Source organism: Panulirus ornatus, chromosome 38, assembly GCF_036320965.1.
Source record: "Panulirus ornatus isolate Po-2019 chromosome 38, ASM3632096v1, whole genome shotgun sequence".
Lineage (NCBI taxonomy): Eukaryota > Metazoa > Arthropoda > Malacostraca > Decapoda > Palinuridae > Panulirus > Panulirus ornatus.
Window position 1 is genome coordinate 14930589 of NC_092261.1, and position 14259 is coordinate 14944847.

At 41.4% G+C, this 14259-nt stretch overlaps 1 protein-coding gene across 1 annotated transcript in view; it reads right to left on the reverse strand.

Moving 5' to 3' along the window:
* Nucleotides 1–12539, reverse strand: part of Ass (argininosuccinate synthase) — a 52865-nt gene extending 40326 nt beyond the window's left edge. The window contains 1 exon segment of the mRNA XM_071684702.1: nt 12485–12539. Coding sequence (XP_071540803.1) covers nt 12485–12524 — 40 coding nt within the window. The 5' untranslated portion in view covers nt 12525–12539.
* Nucleotides 12540–14259: the final 1720 nt, after the last annotated feature.

The window sequence follows — 14259 nt, forward strand, 5'->3', positions numbered from 1 at the left end:
AATGAGATGTTTGAGGACAATATGTGGTGTGAGGTGGTTTGATCGAGTAAGATGAAAGAGTAAGAGAGATGTGTGGTAACAAAAACAGTGTGTTTGAAAGAGCAGAAGAGGGTGTTTTGAAATGGTTTGGTCACATGGAGAGGAAAGATTGACAAAGAGGATATATGTGTCAGAGGTGGAGGGAGCGAAAAGTGGGAGACCAAATTGTAGGTGGAATGATGGAATGAAAAAAGATTTTGAGCGATCGGGGCCTGAACATGCAGGAGGGCGAAAGGCGTGCAAGGAATAGAGTGAATTGGAACGATGTGGTATACCGGGGTCGACGTGCTGTCAATGGATTGAACCAGGGCATGTGAGAGCGTGTGGGGTAAACCATGAAAAGTTTTGTGGGGCCTGGATGTGGAAAGGGAGCTGTGGTTTCGGTGCATTATACTTGACAGCTAGAGACTGAGTGTGAACGAATGTGGCATTTTTCGTCTTTTCCTAGCGCTACCTCGCGCGCATGCGGGGGGAGGGTGTTGTCATTTCATGTGTGGCGGGATGGCGACGGAAATGAATATAGGCAGCAAGTATGAATTATGTACATGTGTGTATATGTATATGTCTCTGTATGTACATGTATATATATATGCATACGTTGAAATGTATAGGTATGTATATGTGCGTGTGTGGACGTGTATGTGTATACATGTGTATGTGGGTGGGTTGGGCCATTCTTTAGCCTGAGGAGCAAAGTATGATAAGTCTTGTTCATGTGTCTTCACTAACTCCTTTACTTCTTCTGTGTCTATTTTGCAACTCTTACGCCGATAGACCGCTCTCTCTCTCTCTCTCTCTCTCTCTCTCTCTCTCTCTCTCTCTCTCTCTCTCTCTCTCTCTCTACTAATATGCGAAGAGGAAACGCCTTAAAGATTAGAAGACCAATGATAACTGTGAATTCCTTATCCTGGGCAAAGTGACCTTGCTGCTACCACTGCTCTCTAAGGCAATTAAATCAATCCGACAGGTAACTATGGGCAAAAAACGGACATCACACATACGTATGGAGCTAGATGTATCCAGCCGTTTGGAGTGCGGAGGTATAGAAACTACGGGAACCCCACGAAATTGTTTGTGAAGTTTCATTGTTACGAACACTATAACTGGCCTTCTGTTGATCAAGGTGGACATCAGCTCACCAGCACCCCGGTGCCCGCATTCATCATCATATCAGTTGTACGAGTCTTACTTTTTCCTGTCCTTGTCTCTCGACGAAAGGTTCCAACTGACGTCGCTCAGTTTTTGTATTCGAATTACCAGAATCGCTGCTGTTGCTCGAGAGATTACATCATTGTCCACGAATGGATGAGGCGTGAGGCGTGTTTTTCTTTTTTATCATTATGTTTGTGCATGGAAAACCAGGAAGTGGAACTTCTAATGACAAATTATATTCAGCAGAGGGTATCCCAGGGATAGATAAAGCGAAACTGGGAAATGGTACCCTCCAGCGAAATAGATAAAGAGCCCAGCTTCATCGCTCTTGTTTGTGTGTGATTATTGGGGATAAGAGATTACTTCCAGTATCCTACCCACTTGAAATTGGGGATAAGAGATTATTTCCAGTATCCTACCCACTTGAAATTGGGGATAAGAGATTATTTCCAGTATCCTACCCACTTGAAATTGTAACGTTTGTGGATACAACTGAACTTCCCATAGCCTATGTTTTACACTTCGGTAGAGGTAGAGCTATTGAACAAGAGTATTATTTCCGAAAAATTTTCCCCATAACTTCTCGAATCTGTGAAACTGTCACCAAACCTGACGTGATGTAAATCGAGGTAGATAGATTACGTGACTGAAAAGAGACAGGGAAAATGAGACTGTCATGCTATGTAGACAGAAATAAGTAAACATAAACACAAACGGAGGTAGATTAGACATGAGAAGGTAGGGTAGACAAGTAGATAGGTGAAAAGGATGGAAAGGTGAGATATTTTTATACACAGTGGCGTCTGTGATGACGTTGCCAGCGAGATGGCAATGGTGACGATGATCATTAGCGAGGTGACTGAGGGTAGTTCGTGTTAACTGTAGTGATGAAGTGATGGCAAGGGTCAGGAGTTATGCCAGTTGATATATGAGTGATCAATCAGGTTCTTCCATAACATCATTAATTTCAGACAGCATGTCAAGTTTCGTAATGCCAACAGCATCTCTTAAAACTATTCATGGTCACGCACAAAAGCAATCGCCCCTTGAACGACGTTGGAATCCGCTGACACAATCGCCTTGAACGACGTTGGAATCCGCTGACACAATCGCCTTGAACGACGTTGGAATCCGCTGACACAATCGCCTTGAACGACGTTCGAATCCGCTGACACAATCGCCTTGAACGACGTTCGAATCCGCTGACGCAATCGCCTTGAACGACGTTGGAATCCGCTGACACAATCGCCTTGAACGACGTTGGAATCCGCTGACGCAATCGCCTTGAACGACGTTCGAATCCGCTGACGCAATCGCCTTGAACGACGTTCGAATCCGCTGACACAATCGCCTTGAACGACGTTGGAATCCGCTGACAATGTCAACATTGCCAAGAAATCTTAACAAAAGAACATTTGCGATGCCATACCTTCAATCAACGCAGAAAAAAAAAAGTCAAATAGACGAATGTATCTAGAAAAAAAACGTCTGTTTTAACATTATTAATGTACTCGGGGACAACTCGAGTACTATAGACAAATTGATGGGTCTCCCTCAGAGAAACAGAATTACTCAAGATGATGTAAGAAGTGGCTCGTGGGTCGTTGTGTGTGGCGGGGTTGGCTCCCGGTGTGAGGCTCCTCCTCCTTGGGCCTATCGCATGTGGGTGGACATGTTCAAACATCAGACGGTTGGCCTTGAGGCGAAGTGATTATCCTCCGGGCAGCTCAGCGCGCCATGGGATTTGAGCCGGCGGACCTGAGAATAAATTGTATTCTGTGTGCATGACGTGGAGGAGGACTATCTCTGTAGTCTGTCCCGTCTCCTCGCACTCTTGGGTCAACTGCAACTGTGGCTGCTTGTGCCGACTGGGCGGTGTTTGCCGCCACGTTGGCTCAATGCCCACAAAACCTCTTCTTTCCATTGTTTATTTTGTAATTTATCTTTAAAAATCAAAATTATACTTTTTTCTATTTTTTCTAGTTTTTTCTTTTTTCTTCTTAAAATTGGTATATAGGGTTGATTTCAGAAATATCGCCGGGTTACTGAAAGAGATTTCAGAGGAGCTTATGGGAGAAATATCGCCGGGTTACTGAAAGAGATATCACAGGAGCTTATGGGAGAAATATCGCCGGTTTATTTGACGTTTTTCGAGATAAAACTAATATTATCATTTCAGGAGTTCTACCCAGGATCGGCGCCGGAAACGCCTCCTTTAGCACGGCGTTCAAGTCTTAAATACTAGATTAGCGAACCTCTGTTTTCAGGAAGGGGTTGAGTTCATAAACTTGCGGCAGCGGTTCCCACACGCAGTCTGTTTCATTGATGAAGGACGGACGACACATGAAGGAAGCGGGAGCAGCTGCGAATTTTGGTAGGCCCCCTGAAGAGTCTACTTGTGCGTTTGGGTCAGAAAAACGCAGCAGCCCCTGTGTAGCCGACCCAAACCCGTCCGTAACTACCTCTCCACACAGGTCTCAGCATTGTCTAAAAATATTTCACGTTAACCGCTCGGAGTACACGAAATAAAAGTCTCCGAGTCAGTGACAACAGCGTTGGGAGGAAAACATGACATGATTGCCATTTTCGTATATTGGTTTAGATATCAGCTGCCAGTGAGATTACCTTTGCCCGAATACTTAGTTCCAAGGTACACTCTTGTCCTAAGAGCGACTGGAGGAAACAAAATAGGCCTTTGGTGTCCTGGTCTTTGTTACAGCTCATTTAAATTCCATCAAAAACTTGTAACCTTTAGAAATGATGACTTTTGTGGACATTAAGATTGACTGTGTAAAAGAAATTGGAATAGTTTATAGGCTCTCCCAGCACAGACACCATAGGTAGACGAAAGATTTTAATTCTAGTCGCTTCTCGTTACCGCTTCTCTTCAAATGTACTCGTTTTCTCTGTTGCTTCTTGCCTGTCCTTCAACGCGCCAGCTGCTTTATTCCTTCCTAGTGCGTTACCTCGGTCAGTCCTCCAAACGCAGCATCTTTTTATCCTGGTCACTCACTCTTCAGGGCCCGCGTTAGGTAGCCCACATCGTCTTAACGCCCCCTTAATAATCTCTCCCACTTGTGAGGGTGGTGGCGCTACCATTCCTTCAGTCATCTCTTACACAAGAGGTCAGATTCCACTCCTTTGAATATATCATCAGGGCTGCGGGCTCCTATTTTTTTTCTTTTCTGCGCAGCATCAGTGGCAAATCTCTCTCAGCTCGCTAGAAGCTTCACCTGATATCCAAGACAGACAATCCTTTTCCATCAGCCCACACCTTTTCGAAACTAGCTACCAAACACAAACGTATCTATCTGGCTCATTTGGCACAGTAGGAACCTTGTGAAATGTAATATACGAATGTAAGGAACTAAAGATTAGGTTGAGAGAGGTGGCGACTTGCACAGAATCAGATTAGGGAGGTACAGTGGTTTTAAGAGCGGTACAAAGAAAATAGATGTGTAGAACAGTTGTTCGCATTGTTGACGCTGTGAGAGAAATACTTAAAGAGGGATTTGTATGTGGATTTGAATAAGACATACGCTGAGGGTTTACCGAGATGCACTGTGGAAGGTGTTATGATGTGGGAGGAAAGATTATAGAAGTAGTGAAGAGTTTTTAACGAGATTAAGGCGTGTGCGAGCACTTTTTTCTTCTTTTTTCTTTATGAATTTCATGTTGTCATCTCTATTTCTTTCTGTCTACACACAAGCCCCCAAAAATTGTTTTGAATACCTTATTTATAGTTAAGTATACGCCAGATCATACGTGTCGACATCCAGTTTCGTAGCCGCGTTGGCTTTTATACTATCATGTATGTACGAAGATGAGAACAGTACCACCTCATTCATGGTGTCTTATGTACTTTTAAGAAAATATCATACCGAGGAGTTAAGCCGCTCAGCTTGCCGACGGTTTACCCCAGTTCTCGGACACCGGGTTTGTGGTGTTGATAATAAACTTGGTTGTGTTGAGCCCGTCGCGTGGTATTGGACGGCACTGCGGGTTGGCCGGCTTCATGGCGTTCAACGAGACTTTTAAGCGTATGACACACGAAAGATTTGGTTCACTTTGCCTCATTGGTAGGCAAGATTTGTCTACTGACGAGCAACATAAGAGGTATTCGACTATTTTCGCTATTATTGCTAACACTACTACTACTACTACAACGACTACTGCCATTACTTACTACAGTTATCACTACCACTACGACTCCTGCCATTACTACTACTACTACTACTTCTACAGTAATCACTACTACCACTACTGCCATTACTTCCACTACTACTACTAATAATAATAACAGTGTAAGTATACGAGACCGATATTCCCACCACAAAATGCGTGCGAGGACTCATCTTGAACACAGACTAACGACACAGATTTGGCATTACTCGTTAGAATGTAAGACACACACACACACACACACACACACACCTAGTCAATGCCAGTTTGTATTCAGTGACCCAGACTGGTGATTGGAGGTGGCGTGTTGTTAGCGAAATTAGAAAACGGAACGAGGGGGAGGTAACGTGAGGGAGTAGGGCAGGAAAAGAGGGCAACAGATGAAGGGAAGAGGCAAGAATGGAGAGGGCAATAGGTGAGGGTGGAGGTACAGTAACGAGGGTATTAGTTGGAGGAGGAAGGCAAGTAAGGCGGGAAGGCTGATGGGTGAGGTGAGAAATGCACGTAAGGAAGGCACAGGGTGAAAGGGAGAGGGCAGGTAGTGAGGGCTATGGGTAAGAGGGAAGGGCAAAAAAATAAACAAAAGCAAAAGGTAGACCAAAGGGTTACTGGAAACAAGTAGTGAGGGGGGGGCCGTTAGATAGTTAACGTGATTATAACTGCGCAATATTTTTTGAGCTTAAAGAAATAAATGACATGCTTAACGAGGACTTTAAAGTTGTAATATTATTGGCTGATGATGAGCATTACTCGTAATTGATGTTAAATCTACCTATACAGTTTACAATGGATGTTGTTTCATTAATACGACTGACAAGGGTAAAAGTACATAAAACACTTCTTAAGAAAAAAAAAAAAAAACAAGGAAACCTAACAAGACAAAACATTTTCGTGATACTCTTAATTCAACATTCTTCACAAAACTGTGAGATTAGAAAACGTGGAAACAACGGAGAGAGAAGTTGTAATAGATATAACAGGAGAAGATGACTGTACCGCCATGGTATGTATGTATATGGCTGGCGTCACCCACAGCCGTTGGTGTGCGAGTCCTCGCTTTCCGTTCTACAGACTTTTCTAGAGTAAGACGATGATGAGAAGTGACCAAAAATGTTGTAAACAAAATCTCCACCTAAAAATTTGGTAGTAATTTAAAAAAACAAAGCGCTGAACCACGTCATATCACTGTTGAGCCCATTTACTTGGTGATCGCCCCATGACTTGCCGCGCAGTGCGCACCCCTATGCGCATCCCATGTGCAAGCAAACTTGCTTGTCTGGTTATTCATTTCGCGGGTCAGATATATCGCTCGACACCTGACTTCGGCTTCTTGAGATCACACTGGGAGCGAAGAGTCACTTTTAAAGAGGTCGTATTGCGTCGGTAGACAAGAGCACAGTCTTGTACTTATATATATATATATATATATATATATATATATATATATATATATATATATATATATATATATATATATATATATATATATATATATTCTTTTTTATACTTAGTCGCTGTCTCCCGCGTTAGCGAGGTAGCACAAAAAATCAGACGAAAGAATGGCCCAACCCACACACATACACATATACATACATAAACACCCACACACGCACATATACACACTTATACATTTCAACGTATACATACATATACATGCACAGACATATACATATGTCATTAAATTTTAGGGAGAATAAAAAGATGTTTCGGAAAAGGTAAATAAACTGCGTAAGACAAGGGAACAAATGGAAACTTCGGTGTAGGGGGCTAATGGGGAGGTGATAACAAGTAGTGATGTGAGGAGATGGAGTGAGTACTTTGAAGGTTTGTTGAATGTGTTTGATGGTAGAGTGGCAGATATAGGGTGTTTTGGTCGAGGTGGTGTGCAAAGTGAGAGGGTTAGGGAAAATGATTTGGTAAACAGAGAAGAGTTAGTAAAAGCTTTGCGGAAGATTAAAGCCGGCAAGGCAGCGGGTTTGGATGGTATTGCAGTGGAATTTATTAAAAAAGGGGGTGACTGTATTGCTGACTGGTTGATAAGGTTATTTAATGTATGTATGATTCATGGCGAGGTGCCTGAGGATTGGCGGAATGCTTGCATAGTGCCATTGTACAAAGGCAAAGGGGATAAGAGTGAGTGCTCAAATTACTGAGGTATAAGTTTGTTAAGTATTCCTGGGAAATTATATGGGAGGGTATTGATTGAGAGGGTGAAGGCATGCACAGAGCATCAGATTGGGGAAGAGCAGTGTGGTTTCAGAAGTGGTAGAGGATGTGTGGATCAGGTGTTTGCTTTGAAGAATGTATGTGAGAAATACTTAGAAAAGCAAATGGATTTGTATGTAGCATTTATGGATATAAAGAAGGCATATGATAAAGTTGATAGAGATGCTCTGTGGAAGGCATTAAGAATATATGGTGTGGGAGGCAAGTTGTTAGAAGCAGTGAAAAGTTTTTATCGAGGATGTAAGGCATGTTTATGTGTAGGAAGAGAGGAAAGTGATTGGTTCTCAGTGAATGTAGGTTTGCGGCAGGGGTGTGTGATGTCTCCATGGTCGTTTAATTTGTTTATGGATGGGGTTGAATGCAAAAGTTTTGGAAAGAGGGGCAAGTATGCAGTCTGTTGTGGATGAGAGAGCTTGGGAAGTGAGTCAGTTGTTGTTCGCTGATGATACAGCGCTGGTGGCTGATTCATGTGAGAAACTGCAGAAGCTGGTGACTGAGTTTGGTAAAGTGTGTGAAAGAAGAAAGTTGAGAGGAAATGTGAATAAGAGCAAGGTTATTAGGTACAATAGGGTTGAGGGTCAAGTCAATGGAGAGGTAAGTCTGAATGGAGAAAAACTGGAGGAAGTGAAGTGTTTTAGATATCTGGGAGTGGATTTGGCAGCGGATGGAACCATGGAAGTGGAAGTGAATCATAGGGTGAGGGAGGGGGCAAAAGTTCTGGGAGCCTTGAAGAATGTGTGGATGTCGAGAACATTATCTCGGAAAGCAAAAATGAGTATGTTTGAAGGAATAGTGGTTCCAACAATGTTGTATGGTTGCGAGGCGTGGGCTATGGATAGAGTTGTACGGAGGAGGGTGGATGTGCTGGAAATCAGATGTTTGAGGATAATATGTGGTGTGAGGTGGTTTGATCGACTAAGTAATAATAGGGTAAGAGAGATGTGAGGTAATAAAAAGAGTGTGGTTGAGAGAGCAGAAGAGGGTGTTTTGAAATGGTTTGGTCTCATGGAGAGAATGAGTGAGGAAAGACTGACCAAGAGGATATATGTGTCAGAGGTGGAGGGAACGAGGAGAAGTGGGAGACCAAATTGGAGGTGGAAAGATGGAGTGAAAAAAATTTTGAGTGATCGGGGCCTGAACATGCAGGAGGGTGAAAGGCGTGCACGGAATAGAGTGAATTGGAACGATGTGGTATACCGGGGTCGACGTGCTGTCAATGGATTGAACCAGGGCGTGCGAAGCGTCTGGGGTAAACCATGGAAAGTTCTGTGGGACCTGGATGTGGAAAGGGAGCTGCGGTTTCGGTGCATTATTACATGACAGCTAGAAACTGAGTGTGAACGAATGGGGCCTTTGTTGTCTTTTCCTAGCGCTACCTCTAACATATGAGGGGGGAGGGGGTTGTTTTTCCATGTGTGGCGGGGTGGCGATGGGAATGAATAAAGGCAGACTATGAATTATGTACATGTGTATATATGCATATGTCTGTGTGAGTGTGTATATATATATATATATATATATATATATATATATATATATATATATATATATATATACATTGAGATGTATAGGTATGTATATTTGCGTGTGTGGACGTGTATGTATATACATGTGTATGTTGGGCCATTCTTTCGTCTGTTTCCTTGCGCTACCTCGCTAACGCGGGAGACAGCGACAAAGCAAAATAAAAAAAATAAAATATATATATATATATATATATATATATATATATATATATATATATATATATATATATATATATATGAGAAATACATTGAAATTAATGTAAAGACTTTGCAAAACACCAAGAAATACATGAAAAGAAACACACACAAAAGAATGGGATCAAAATAGAAGATAGAATGCTGCCACAAGGGCACACCCACGGAGAGATACCGCCTATCAGTACTTGGCACATGTACCAGTCCCACACACCCTTGTGTTGCCCCGACACGTGAGGAGAAGATAGAGCTTAGCCGCCGATGGCGCGAGCATTTCCAGTCTGGACGCAAATTGGATTAGACTTTGATATATAAGTAAGAGAGATAGAAAGTACTCACGATAAGATGTTGCTTCTAAGCATGTGTAGCGCTTATCGCTGGAATATTCATAGTTAAGGAAAAATAAAAGTCACGTGTAAGACGGAGAAAGTGATTGTTTGCGGACTAAAATGTCTGCAACACTACGTATATGTTAGGCAGGAAGGAAAGGTAGTAACGTTGGACAGGGAGGGGAACGTGACAAACAGTGCAAGGGCCTCTACACATGTTAAGTTGAAACCGTAATGGCCTGTACTGTTAAGAGTGCACGGTTTATTTTCCGTCCATACGATCACATTTAACTACCATTTCGGCAAGTAGAGGTGAATTTCAGTGAAAAACCAACCGTGTGTAGCGATTTTAATCCTGACTCACTGAGTCGTTGCCCGTACTAACCCACCCGATTAACCAGAAGGATACAGAGATACGTAAAAACACTTCGCAGTCAAGTCTGTAGCCATCTGTTTTGCTAGCCGAACATGGTGGTTTCTAAGATGGTTGATTCGTCAAAGGAAACTGAAGTCTTCATCCATGCACACCACCGTCAGATTCAGTGGGAGGAATAACTCGACCAGCCTAATGGCAAAACCTCATCGTAAGTGCTCGTTTGTAAGAGGATTCTCTCTGTGGGTATATCTGTTGTACGAATCAGCGCTGGAGCTATTTTTGACAGATGGGAAAGTTTGGATCTACCGTAAAATCAATATGCTTTTCCTAGGAGAGCTCTTAAGAAGGTACAAACGCTGCTATAAACGAACATATAAAATTTTTTATCAGACAAATCAAGCTCATCAGGCTATAATAAGAACGGCCGTTAAAAAGTATAAGGAATCCTTTAAAATTCAGATTAACGGAAAAAAAAATCTACTTTGCGGTCGTCGAGGAAATTTTTACGCCATTAATTAAGTACAGACGGAGATGTGAGGGTGTCCGTGTGCTGTAGACTGTATCTTAGCTTATTTCGCCTGAGCACGGAGTTCACTCAAAGCACATATGTCAGAAGCTCGAAAACCCACATAATTAAAATTGCTTCGAAAAACGCTATTATAAATATTCTCTGGTAAGTTTCTACTTCTATTACCATCGAGTGCTACTTATTTACACCATGAAAAAGCCATATATTGAAAACCATGTGTTTTGAACCTAGCTTTACAAAACACAAGAAGTTGTTTTGAATCAATTAGTTACAATCAGACATTGAGTCTGGTCATAAAGTAATCGAAACACATTTGTGTCTGATGCCAAGGTCAGTCCCTATTACTTATAGCAGGCGAAAGACAGCATTCAACATGGAATGTGTTCTCTGGAACGGAAACATTCGCCAGCACAGACTGGTTCATGGAGAAGGGTTCATGACTTCCATCTGGCCTACTCTGATCCACTTAGCTAACTTATAACAATTGTTATGAAAATGGAAACATATCTAAGTAAGCTGTAAACATCTCCAAAGCTGATGATGATGAGCATGGGTGAAGCAGGTGGTAGGTGCCCTGAATTTTTATCTTGCATAATATGATGCAGAACGTAACCAGTGTTGACAGAGGGGCACCGGTGCCTTCACAAATGACTCAGTATGTGCTGACGAACCATCATTTTTATTTTCTTAATTCATCTGTTCCATACTGACTTGAAGCATTTTCGTGCCCCACCCCCTCCCCCTACACACACACACACACACACACACACACAGAGTTGCATTACGATGCACAAGTACAGAATTGACAGAAGGTGGAGAAGGTTATCCATCAAAAGCCATAAGCAATAGAAATGATTTGTGAAATTCGATATTACAGTTATTAGATAACGCTCGCCTGAGTGACTACAAAACGGTGATATCGGTTACGACCATGTCTTAACGCATTCAGTGCTGGAGACCTCGTACGGCAGGAAAATAATTATAATGAGAGTAATAAAGTCTCATTATGCTTTAAATCAATGCAGATCATTCGAAAAAATTTCTTATTTGTCAAGACATAATAAGTGGTTGTTCTTATCTACATTTGCATGTTTTGTATTTGAAGTTAAGCTGTATCGTACGTCTGGCAAGGCTTCGATGAAAGTCAAGCTCTCAACTTATTGTTAGCTTTCTAACCTTCAGGCACTCCCTTCATGCTTGTGTCACTGATTTCCTGAACGTGTATTTTGTTGTTACCTGTTTACATTGTTTAGTAACTCTTTCCTTACAAGATTCTAGGTTCGGTGTAAAGGACTAAATTTCTTGTCAGCATATATGAGCTTATGTTTACAAAATGTTTCACCACCTACACATTGTTTGCATGTTACACCATGATAAATATTACGTTTGTTTGCATGTTACACCATGATAAATATTACGTAAACGTACAAGCTACTTATTAAATTGTAGCCTGTAGCTTGTAGTACACAATACCAATACTTGGCGAGTATGGACTTTGTGTTACACAGCACCACATTAATGGTAGCTATACCATATAATACACAGAGTGTAGCCTAGGACAAATGCTAGCGAGGATACCTAATTAATTTTTTTCCAGTAAAGACAATAGGATATGAACTTGCATTGTTTTGCTTACGTATCATCGGGGGAAAGTGCGAGTTGTATCATGGCGTCAGCGACTAGAGATATTTCTTAGCCTAGTCACCGTCTTCCAAGTTTTAGACGTTGTTTTGCTGCCAACATAGCGTGGCAGTTCGCTGATTCACTCCGTTGTCTAGCAGCAATAAAATGTAAATGAACAACAGCCTACCCCTTACATTATCACACGACTCGGAGCACTAGATGGATGTAAACCGTGCAAGTTATCTTTTAGGGCACAAGGTTAACCATTACAACATTGACAAATTTCTCTTTGTGGCGATTCACTTACCTGACTCTAGCTCCAGCTGTGTACTTGCGACGTTATCCATTAGAGCGTTTTGCACCTGCAACTCGTCACGCGCTCAGTGTGGCCGTCTCAAACCTCTGTCGTCTGCTGTGCGGAATGAATTTTGGCGGGACACCAGGGTTGGACGGATGCTGTGTTCCGCGGTCCAAACCTGAGTATAAAATCGACATATTTTGGGATCTGTTTATTCAGCTTGTCTTAGTTTCTCTTTTAGGATGAAATGATACATAAATTACCTTTCATGATGAAATAATACATGATTTACCTTACATGATGAAATGATACATGTTGAGACATTTTAAGGTATATTTACAAATCGTTTGTGAAAAAGATTGGGGCAACACTCAGCTATGCACTGGTGCTTGTCAGTGACAATAAGATATTTTGTATAGTGAACAATATGTCTGAGGTCGTGATAACATTGCATACCCTAAAGTTAGTCAATTTTTTTTTTGTATGTATAAAAATTGGTTGCAACATGTTACCGAACTCCGCCTGCTCTCAGTAGGTTACACTGAAAGTGAAAAGTCACCTTTTGTATATTATATAAGAGTTAGTGTACAGAGAATTAGTTTAGATTTTCATATCTTCTAGAAGTAGACTACAAAGGAGCCACCTTCTGCAAAACTACCCATTTTCCCATTCCAGCAGGATTATAGAGAAGTGATCTTCACCTACATTAGATGTTGAATATATAATGCTATTTTTGATAAAGATATAATTTTCATAGATGGGATAGCAATTTTCTTTGTACTGCATGTGTTTGGTTGCATCTCAGAAAATCGAGACGTCTGTAAAAGCGGAGTTGTTGATAATCTCAGCGTTTGTTTTATTTAGTTCGAATGTGGGAATCATGCATTAGATCTCTGAAAGATTGTCATAAAATCAATCTTGAAGCTATCGCTTGAAAGTGTAAATAAGAAGAGATGGATAGCATGTGAGGAATAGATGAGAATATAGGTGAGTAAAAATCCATCGCCAGATTTTGCATATGTAGTAGTAAATCACCAAACAAGTGATTTTGGCTTGTTCGGTACCTTGTTCGGTAGGTAGGTGTTAGGCAGCGACTAAAGCAAACATGACTGAGAATATGGTGAATCACTTGAGCAGTAAGTTGAAAAACACGGGACAAAGATGTTAGACGATCGAAGGGTAATTTTTTTGTTTTCCTAAACCTGCTATAAAGCCTAGGTAGGACTCGGATAAACCATACTGATTAGAATTTGCTTGTTAACGCGGAGACAGTGAGTTTTTGCACGCTTCTGTTGCCTCCTTTCTCAGTTTCATTCATATGTACCATGCCGCTTTGAATTAGTTTGATGTATTATCTACCTAATATTTTACTAGTATGTGCTTGAACGGGCGTATCGAGAGGGAGGGGTGGGGTGGGGGGGAGACATTAGTGATCCCCCCTGAACTGTACATTATATAGTGAACTTATTTGATATTCATTTTTTTTATTATCATTTTAACCCTTTAAGTCCCTCGAAAGGGAAAAAAATTAACGTATACGTATATTTACTAAAGTGTTTCAATGATTCACAATAGTGACCAATGGAACAATCGCGTTCGTTGCACCACCTGCCTTTTATATAATAACACTGACGTGCGTTTAAAATAACGACATTTGCTCTGTTGTATTGCAAAAGCATGTGTATTTATATCATCATATGTCAGATTAGCTTTCATTCAGTGATTGGCGCCGGTCTCATAACTTTTTTTCTTTCTTTTTTGCAAACAGCTGTATTGTTTTTCTT